Genomic DNA, 10220 nt, shown 5'->3' with positions numbered 1-10220 from the left:
GTAATTTAGCTTGGAACCAAGTTACCATTCTCTGTGGGATCGACCTCGTATTTACATAAGCTATACTATAAACGGTTCGTGCACTTGCGAGAATTAAAGTTGCTGTTTTTAATAACTCATTTTAGTTGTTAGGAATTGAATCAACACCAGATAAAAGCAACACTTGGATAGCTTTAAGGATATTATGAGTGTGTTAGACTGATAACCAACCAATGTTGTCACTTTATACCTAGTTAGTTTCCGAGGTTGTGGTATCTGCAGTAAGGATTGATGGCGTCAACCTTGGTAGGGCAAGGACCTCGAACCCATGCTTCTCTTTTTGGAGTCCTGGGAGAAATTGCTACCCTCTTTTGTCCTTCATGCCATCTGGATACATCAGTCTTTCCCAAATTGAAGGATACAGTTGTCTTGTGGAAACCTCGCCTGGACATTATTCCCATCTATGTGTGGGTGCTTCCATGGCTACCACTCTTGGGATACAAGTTGGAGGAATTGTATCACACAATACGTTTCAAGTTCAATAATGTTCTCAATGCATGGCCCCCCAGTTATGCCTCTGCCTATACCATACTTTCATAGTGGAAGAAGGTGTTTGATTCGGCCAATTAGGGAAAGCTTATGCATAGCTTTATAGGAGTCAAGTTGCATCTTGTCCTACAAGACTTCCAAGTGAACCCTGCAGATCAGAGACTTGATCACTTTAATTGGGTGACGAGTTAGCTTTTGCTATTCCAATTCTTCTAATGGTAGATATGATGGAGAAGTTTTTCTTCACCAAGTGGTTACAAGTTTTGTATCACTGGTTATGTTCGAACCTGAACTTTGAAGAGGTTTTGAATTGGTATAAAGGTTGAAAAGAACTCTTTCCTCCGGTATCAGCTTAATTGTGGTCTTGACATGATGAATGGACCTATTAAGGGTATGAAGGTGGTCCAACCTGGTTTGAAAGAGAATATTAGCTAACTTAGGATGCTTGAGTAAGGCAATTTGAGGCACAACAGAAAGCAGCAGCAGCACAAGCAAACTTGGGTAGCATTGCTCACATTGATAGGATTGATAATGAGATGATCTTGAAGATGGTATTGAAGCCCATGCGCAGCAGCATGGTCTGCTATTTAGGACTAAACTTGGGCGGATGCATAATGGTCACCAGATATATGGCTTTGGTAATGTAAGCATAATAGTCGACTCTCTAATCAAAAGGTATATGCCCAAACAGAGGAAATCTGGTCTCTTGTATCCCTTGAAGGGTTACTTGACATGCAAAATAGTTCTCTTACAAGAAGACGCTAAGATTTAGAAAGGCCTTTGAAGAGTTGAAGGGATGTAAGGTGACTTTGTGCTGAGAATGAAGCTAGTGGATTAAGTTTTATGTGCAATAGGCGTTGTTCATGGATCGAGAACTTCAAAAATTAGCTTGTTGCTAGCCGGAATATCTATTTTACGGATTGATACTGCAAACTCTTAAGTTTTTCATTCATTAGCTTAGTTTTGCATTTGAGTTTTCTCCAGTAACCAGGTTGTATAAATAATTCTTGTTGTTATACACATTTTCAGATTTTGTTGGATATCTTAAGCATTACCCCTCCCCCATTCTGGTCTTACTGTTGTTTAATTTACACCCTCATTGAGCTGAGAAGGGAAAACACCATATCGTCCATTATGTTCCGGTAGCCTATATGTTGCTACTACACTTGACCCGGAACTTCCAAGGTACCTCCTATTAAAACAATATCAAGTAGAATGATACAAGTGGTTGTGATTTTCTTTCACTTGCTTCTTGTAAATCTTGAAGGGAATGAATATTCAAAATCCACTACTAAAAATATATCAAGGAACAGCTTATTGTCTGGACTTAGTATGGTTGAATTGGAATCCGAAGTATCAGTTTCTTTGGGGATTTGCTCTGCTTGTTTTATTTCAGGAACAACATCCAATTTCTTTCATTAAAGCTAGTGAGGCGGAAATTCAGCTAGTGAAGAGTTATGTTCCGCATGAATTAAGTTATATGAGATTGCTTTACCGGTCTTCCAGTTTCTGTTGACGAAAAGGTTTGCCAGTGTGGGATTTCTCACTCTAGACGTATGCAGAGAACTAATGCAGATGGTTATCCACTTATTTTCCTCTTCTTATCAACTCTGAAAAGATGTAAGATGTGCATAGGGAATCCCATGAAAGTAGCTACATCTTCTCATATGCAAATTTATGTAGGAAGTGATCATCTTCAATATGGTCTAAAATGATAGCTTTTACTTTATTTTAATTGATCTAGAGAAAAAGAAAACATAATTGCCACAATCCAATTAGAGCCACAACCCAGCCTACCCTTTTCCAAGCTTGTAGCTTGTAATAGCTCCCTATTCTACTGTATTATTAGTTATAACTAAATTACTTTATTTTAATTATAAAATTTGAGGTTGAGATTAGTTCATGCTCTTCATATCTTATTTTTGTGTCGCCTCGCTTCCTAGTCTTCATCCTCATAATTTTTTTTTTCCTCTGGCTTCTTCCTCCTTTTTCCTTAGAATTTTATGACAAAAGGGAAATGGTGTTTGGGTGTGGATTTACAATTGTTTGGTGAATTAATTGGAGTTTTTGGGTGCAGGTTCACAATCATTTGGGTTGGTAGTTTGTAAAAAATTTATGTTTGAATATTCGTTTCGCTTTAGCATTCCACTGTCATTGATCCAACTTGACCCTTGTTTCTTAAAATCAGGACTAGTGGCGGACCTATTAAGACACAAGAAGGTGCTGCACCTCTCCTCGCCGGAAAATCCATAAGAGGTGCTTGCATATTGCACATCTGCCAGCTTTGGAGTTGCAACGTAGATGCTCAACTTTGTTTATGGGGCTGCTATGCGCTTCTTTTTGTTTTTATATATATATAAACTTGGCCAAAATGACGTCGTTTTGGACCAGGCTTTATAAATAAATAAATAAATAAATAAATAAAAAAGGGACCTGCTGCCATTTCGTGGGCTTTTAATAAGGCCTTCATAATTCCTTATTTAAATAGGATTGAGAGTTCTTTTTATTTAATTAGGCTTTAATAGGGATGCAAATATAATAAGACGTTTTCATGATCTCGTCGGCAACAATTGTAGGTTAATTGTAATGTTATTTTTTTCAATTAATTATGAATAATATTAGTATTATTTAAATTATAAGGATATTTAATTGTCTATCCTTTTTTTCTTTTTCTTTTGTTAGCTTTTAGCCTTTAAAAATTGCACATTCGCTCAAAAATTCCTAAGTCCGCCAGTGATCAAGACCATCATATTTATCGAGAAGCCAACATAATCACTAGTAGTCTCGCTCATTTAGGACATGAGTATCTAGAACCTTGTATTTGGTTTGACAATTTCCCCTTTCATGTTTACCAAAAAATACTGTTTAAGATGTATGGTAAGATATAGATGCCGAAGATTTTCGTTATAATTTTTTTTTTAATTAAACAAAAAGAAGAAGTGTTTAAGGAGAAAAACTTTCATATCTCTTGCCTTCTCTCTCCATCTCTCTCCTCTGTTACTCATGTGATGTTATGATGCAAATAAGGAAGGGACAGTGCAACAAGAGTAAGTTATTTTTGGAAAAAGGAATAGCGATGGGGTGGAGGAGCTCGTGTCATGGCTAGCACTGGCAGCCCTTTATCTTCTCCTCATAATGATATTATTGACATAGTTGTTTGTTTTTTGGTGTGAGACACTAGAGATAAGCGAGGCTAAAATTGCGCCTTATCTAGTTATTCTATGTAGTTAGTTGTGCCATCATTTCGGTCAATTAAATTTATATACCAAAAAGAGAAAACAACAATCACTTTCCCTGTGGCCACTGCCAGTGAAAAAAGTGTCGTCACTTTATTATCAATGCCAAAATAAAATTAAAGAATTTACAAAACATATTAATGATGTTTTTCTTTCTCCAAGATAAAAATCTAAAAGACAAAAAGGAAACAATGCATTAATTAAGGAGTGCTGCGTTTGGTTCTCAAACCAAAAAAAAAAAACCAACAAAAAAACATTTCCAACTTTGGAAAAAAAATAAAAATAAAAACTGAGGAAAAAACCAAAAAGCAGTGTTTCCCAATCTCAAAATTGGATCGCATCTCATTCATTGTCGCAGTGACCGACCATGTAAAGTGAAAAAGGCCATGTCTTCACCTTCACGATCGACCCCGAGTGAAATGACGACAATGCCCTAGATGGTTAACGTTGGGGATTGCCCTTTTGGCCTTTGGGTTGGGCATTGATTTGTAGTGGGAAAGGGAATGGAATTAAAGCGTGGGATGTCGGGTCGAGTCAGAGGGAAGTGGGCCACGTCATCACCGACTTATAATTTAATATAATTTCTATTCTTTCTCAAGAGTTTTTGGAAACCTACCGACCTGTGCAGCTGTGCTGTGAGTAGAGTGAGCTTGTTTTTCTCTCTTTTTTCTTCATAATTATTAGATTATACTTACGTGTCAATCAAATATCAAAACACAACAGAACCAGTAAATATTTCGAATTGAGAAACTAAAGTTAAAAAAAAAAAAAAACACAGCTGTGTTTGGTGTTTGGTGCTTGTGTTTCAAAAGGTAACTTTCCAGATCAGAATGGAATCATAATTCAGAAAGAAAGAAAGCAACCCAAAGACACTTGGCATCTCACTATTTATTATTCCATTCCATTTTTTTTAACTTGTTATTATAAATTTAATAATGAATTGAAAGCTTAAATAACAAATTTATTAGAGTCTAGATCCTGTAATGTATGAGTTTAGTATTACTATCGCTCTATTGAGAGTATTTACTTCACAAGTAAGGTTCTGGATTCGAGTCTTATCATTTATGTAATGTGTGTGAGTTTAATATTACTATTGTCACTCTCAATAGCAAAGATCTTAAAAAAATTAATAATAATAAATTGAAAGCTTAAATAACAAATTTATTCAGCTGTGTTTGGTGCCCAGATATTATTGTAGATACAGAGAGAGAGAGAGAGAGAGAGAGAGCTCTTTTCAAAAATCAAACTGCGTGTCAAAATCAAATTGTAGCCGTTAGGCTTAAATCTCCTCCTCAAATTCTCTCTCTCTTTTCTGGAGAATTGAGAACTAAGACAGACAGCACTGCACCCACAAATTGGGTTTTGGGTTACTTTTGTCCTTGTTTGTCGTTAAGCATTTGGATTTTTTTGTTCCCATCTGCGAAACTTTCATTATCGTTTACAAAATCTCCCATTTTTACTCTGCTGGGTTTTCATATAGCTCTGTTTTTCTCTGCTCCAATAAAAGCACAACACATTGCTGCTGTAGCTGTTGCTGTTGCTGCTGCTAATCGTTTTGGTGGAATATAAGGTCGATCTCAGCTTTGTCGACTGGTAATAGTCGGTGGCTCGGTGGTGGGTGCCCTTTGGCGGTCACGATTAAACGTGTGGTAGCTTTATACTCTTCACAAAAGTTATTTATTATTTGTATCTCATTTCTCTTCAGCTTTCATTTGTTTGGGGTACTTTTAATTTTTCATATTAAATATTGAATTGGATTAGATTAGATTGGATTGGATTTGGGTTCTCTTTCTCTCCCTTTCTCCATCTCCACTTTCGTGGTCGTGGAGATAAATAAAGGAAATAAGATCACTGGAATTTCGCCGACTCTCCCAACCCACCTGCAACCTTTTTCCCTCTTTTTTCTCTTCAGTTACCAAAAAAGAAGCTACCTTCTTATTTTTTCTTTTTTATAAAAACTTTCTCTTTCTATTAACATCATAGTAAGTAAACCCTTTTGCTCCCTTCCTTTGTTTTTTTTTTTAATTTTATAAAACCCAGTATTTTCCCGGGAACTTGATTCATTTTCCTAGGAAAAGAAAGAAAGGCAGGCAGCGGAAACATGGAAGGGGTATGGTTTCCCAAGTGGGTCTTTCTTTTGGTTGTGTTGGGTTGCTTGTGTCTCTCTGGTCGTGTTGTTGAAGGTCTTGGTGTGAATTGGGGAACCATGGCAACCCATGAGTTGCCGCCTGAGACAGTTGTTCAGATGTTGAAGGACAACGGGATTCAGAAGGTGAAGCTTTTCGATGCAGATGAGTCTACTATGAGTGCCTTGGCTGGCAGTGGTCTTGAGGTCATGGTTGCTATACCTAATGACCAGCTTGCTGTCATGGCCACCTATAAACGGGCCAAAGAATGGGTCCGCAGGAATGTTACCCGCTACAATTTCAATGGAGGAGTTAACATCAAGTATGTCGAGCTTACATTTCTCAAATTTGTAAACTTTTTAAAATCATGATGATTTTGATTGTTGTTACTGCTCTTTGATATGATTTCTGATAGCATTTTATTTGTTTTTGTTTTAATTACTTCGTTGAGTGCCTATTCATGACGTGGTATAACTGCCCTACAGATTTTTTCTTTTCTATTCTAGATGTTTTATAACAGCACGACAATGAATTCATAGTAAGTTTAAGCAGTTAAAGCTACTTTGAAATTGCGTATTGGTTCAATTTTGATTCCTGAAACTGCTGATACAGAGGAGTTATGTGCATTGAATCTTCTGTCTTTTAATTTTCTTCTCATAAGTTTTTTCTTCTTCTGTTCTTTTTTCTCTAGGAATCCTATTGGATATGTAGTCAGTTTATTCTATTCATCTCTCTGTTTCAGTCCAGTTTTAAATTTTCCTTTGTCTGCTATATAAAGTTGCTGAGAAACAGAGCAGTAAGATCAACACTTGCATAAGAAAAGAAATTAATTGAGAAAATAAAGATATCCAAACTTTTTGACATACTATTTGTTGCATTTTTTTTTATGTACACCTCACATTTGCCTAACTATGTAAAGAAGAGATCTGTTTGTAGTACTGGACCACCAATTTGATTTTTAATATTTCTGTATTTTTAGAAGAGCTGAAAGAGAAATGGCATCAACCTAAATTAGTTTATGTTAGAGTTAAAAGGGGTTCCTTTTCTTTTTTTCTTTCTGTGTAATGCAAAACCTGACAATCTTTGGAGTCAATTGACTCCACCAACTGCTGGAATGGAACAAGAACTTTGCCTATTCGCAAATGTGTCAAAAGAAATCTTTTTTGTCTTACTATTTCTGCTACTTTTGCATAGGTATGTAGCAGTTGGTAATGAGCCTTTCCTCACATCCTACAATGGTTCATTCCTGAATGTCACGTTCCCAGCACTTCAGAACATTCAAAATGCCCTTAATGAAGCTGGAGTTGGAGATTCGATAAAGGCTACTGTGCCCTTAAATGCAGATGTTTATAACTCACCAGAGAGCAACCCTGTTCCATCTGCAGGAAGGTTCCGGAGTGATATCAGTCCACTGATGATCGCTATTGTCCAGTTCTTGGCCAAAAATAAGGCTCCTTTTACTATAAACATCTACCCTTTCCTGAGTCTATATGGCAATGATGACTTCCCATTTAACTATGCCTTCTTTGATGGGGATACCAATCCCATTGTTGACGCCACCACTGGGATTCAATACACCAATGTCTTCGATGCTAATTTTGATACCTTGGTCTCCTCCTTGAAAGCAGTGGGATTTGGGGATATGACCATTGTGGTAGGAGAGGTGGGATGGCCGACAGACGGGGACAAGAATGCCAATACAGGTAATGCTTACAGATTTTATAATGGGCTTCTACCAAAACTTGGAACCAACAGAGGCACGCCACTGCGACCTGGATATATCGAAGTTTACTTGTTTGGACTGATTGATGAGGATGCAAAGAGCATTGCTCCAGGAAGTTTTGAGCGTCATTGGGGAATTTTCAGATACGATGGACAGCCCAAATTCCTTGTCGATCTTTCTGGCCAGGGTCAAAACAAGTTACTAGTGCCTGCGAAGAATGTGCAGTATCTTTCTAAAAAGTGGTGTATGTTTAACCCAAACGCCAAAGATGTGACCAAACTGGCAGATAATATAAATTATGCTTGCACCTATGCAGATTGCACAGCACTGGAATATGGTTCTTCTTGCAACAATTTGGACGCCAACGGCAATGCTTCGTATGCATTTAATATGTACTACCAGGTTCAGAACCAGGATGATCTGTCCTGTAACTTCGAAGGTTTGGCTACGATGACAACACAGAACATTTCACAAGGGAATTGCAATTTCATCATTCAGATTGCAACTTCATCTACATTTTCTCTAAGACCCTCGTTGGTAGGCCTACTACTAATGTCACTGTCAGCTTTGATGTTGCTATAGATTTTTGTAGATAGCTCAGATGTACTCTTGTAATCCATTTTTTTCTTTTGGCTTCATGGATTCTGTGGCCTTCTGGGATTATTTTAGTTTTACTGATTAATTTAATAAAATTTCACAGGATTTTCTATTATCATATAAAAAGCTTTAACTTCTGTGTGCACGTGCCTTATATATTTTCATATCAGAATGCTATCGAATCACATCTTTGAAGAAGTATACGTGGCCTCTGTTTGTGAACTCAACTTAGTGATCCGCGAGATTGCAGGTAGATGCTTTCCTGGCCATTGCAAGGCCCTTGCAGAAACAGGTTACTGAGCAAGGCACTTTCTTAGGTTGTAACTCTAGGCTTCCGACCAAAACAAAAACTTGCAACTCTTGGCTTCACCAAATTTTTATCAATTTTAGCTTTTACCAAGTTATTAAGCCGAAATAACAAACTTTCTTATTTCTTTTGCCTTCATTGTACTCCAGTTTAAGTGTGGAGTAAGGGCCTCAACCTAAGCAAAGTACCCTAAACAAAGTCCAAACTAAAATACCCCAACCTAAGCAAAGTTAAAATATTCCTTTCCAAATATAACGAAGTAAAGTATGATTCAAATTACATCTCAACCACAAACTCTATGATCTCTGAGGAATGTCATCACATACTCATACCTATGTACACCATCAGCTTTAATGTCTTGAACACACGCAGTTTTGCTAGATCAGCAAATAAAGTGAGGAGATTTGATCTGAAATAGAAAGCCCCATCTTTTTTAGCTCATCTCCTGCAATGACCATCATCTTCTTTGTGCTCCTTTAGGCTGTGAACTAACATTTGCACTTTGGCATTATAGTACTACATCATACTCTTAAATGCATTAGCAATTGGGTTTTCACATGTAAGTCCATAAAGTATGGCGAGTTTTTAGGTCTAATGGTCCCTAAAGTTTGACTCGATTCGCATTTTGGTTCCTCAATTTCCAAAATCGTTTCCATAGTCCTTCAACTTCACTTTTTTTTTTCTTTTTTTTTTAAGGACAAATGGTCTTGCTGTCAATTTTTTTTCTTCTCTTTTATGTTAAATGCAGGGGCACAATGGTATTTTGCATTATTTTTAATTTCCACAATCTGAAATTCCTTTCACCCAAAAAATAAAATTAAAAATTAAAAAACCTTCTTCCTATCCTTGTCATCACAGGGAGTGTGGGTATGGTTTGGGTGGGGGGAGCGCCATCAGTTGTTGACGGAGTGGTAGGTTAATTGGCTCGGTGTCGAGTGGAGGTTGTTCATGGCTTTGTTAGATTGGAGGTTGTTCATGGCTTTGTTAGATTGGAGGAAGGGAGATATATCATTCTTTGATGGGTAATGGGCTTGGCTTGGGGAGGGAGGGAGTTATATGGATGGGGAGAGTTAAGTTGCAGTAGTGGGGGAGTGGGTGCGCCATCAACAATACACCATGTGTCATGCACATGCTCAAATTTAACAAAAAAAAGTTAACAAAACTGACGGCAGGACCATTGTCCTAACGACACTAAAGTTGATGGATCACGTGAATGATTTTGGAAATTTAGGGACCGAAATGCGAATCGGGTCAAAGTTAAGGGACCATTGAACCTAAAAACCTAAAGTATGGCCCAAAATATTTAAAAGCCCTACAATACTCAAACCTTAGGAAAAAGCTAATTTGAACTTTTCAAATGGACCAAATATACCATATAAGCCTTGAAAATTCTAAAAATTACAATACTACCATCAAAGTCTTTTTTTTCTTTCTAAAAATCATAATGCAAGGATAATAATCGCGAACTAGTCTCTTGTATTTTTAAATAAGCGTCAATTACACAGGGGGTCCTTGATGGTTAGTAAGTGTAAGGTATAAAGGGCTTAAATTGACTCTTTTGTTAAAACGTCACAAAACACTAGTATATAGTTGACGTTTATTAACAAGTGTCAAGGATTAGTAGAATAAATGATGGTTTTTCAATAAGTGTCAACTATGAAGTGTCAACTAAGGCCTATTTTCTTGTAGTGACGTTTGTTATT

The 10220-nt window shown here is 37.0% G+C and overlaps 1 protein-coding gene and 1 pseudogene across 1 annotated transcript; both read left to right on the top strand.

Moving 5' to 3' along the window:
- Positions 1 to 212: 212 nt before the first annotated feature.
- Positions 213 to 1293, top strand: LOC103339004 (septin and tuftelin-interacting protein 1 homolog 1 pseudogene; annotated as a pseudogene).
- Positions 1294 to 4939: 3646 nt separating this feature from the next.
- LOC103338988 (glucan endo-1,3-beta-glucosidase 8-like) lies at positions 4940 to 8336 on the top strand. The gene is made up of 2 exons (XM_008242266.2): positions 4940 to 6212; positions 7085 to 8336. Exons 1-2 carry the CDS (start codon positions 5866 to 5868, stop codon positions 8193 to 8195), a joined length of 1458 nt encoding a protein of 485 aa, XP_008240488.2. The 5' UTR covers positions 4940 to 5865; the 3' UTR covers positions 8196 to 8336.
- The last annotated feature ends 1884 nt before the right edge of the window (positions 8337 to 10220 follow it).

The sequence above is a fragment of the Prunus mume genome, linkage group LG8 (assembly GCF_029339155.1).
Source record: "Prunus mume cultivar Tortuosa linkage group LG8, ASM2933915v1, whole genome shotgun sequence".
Classification (NCBI taxonomy): domain Eukaryota; kingdom Viridiplantae; phylum Streptophyta; class Magnoliopsida; order Rosales; family Rosaceae; genus Prunus; species Prunus mume.
The sequence above is the reverse complement of the archived record's forward strand: the minus strand, read 5'-3'. Positions and strand labels throughout refer to the sequence as shown.

Excerpts from the sequence above, each read along its gene's own strand:
- LOC103338988 (XM_008242266.2), top strand. The coding sequence starts at position 5,866 with ATGGAAGGGGTATGGTTTCCCAAGTGGGTCTTTCTTTTGGTTGTGTTG. Across the intron at positions 6,213-7,084 it reads AATGGAGGAGTTAACATCAA|GTATGTAGCAGTTGGTAATG; the intron begins GTATGTCGAGCT and ends ACTTTTGCATAG.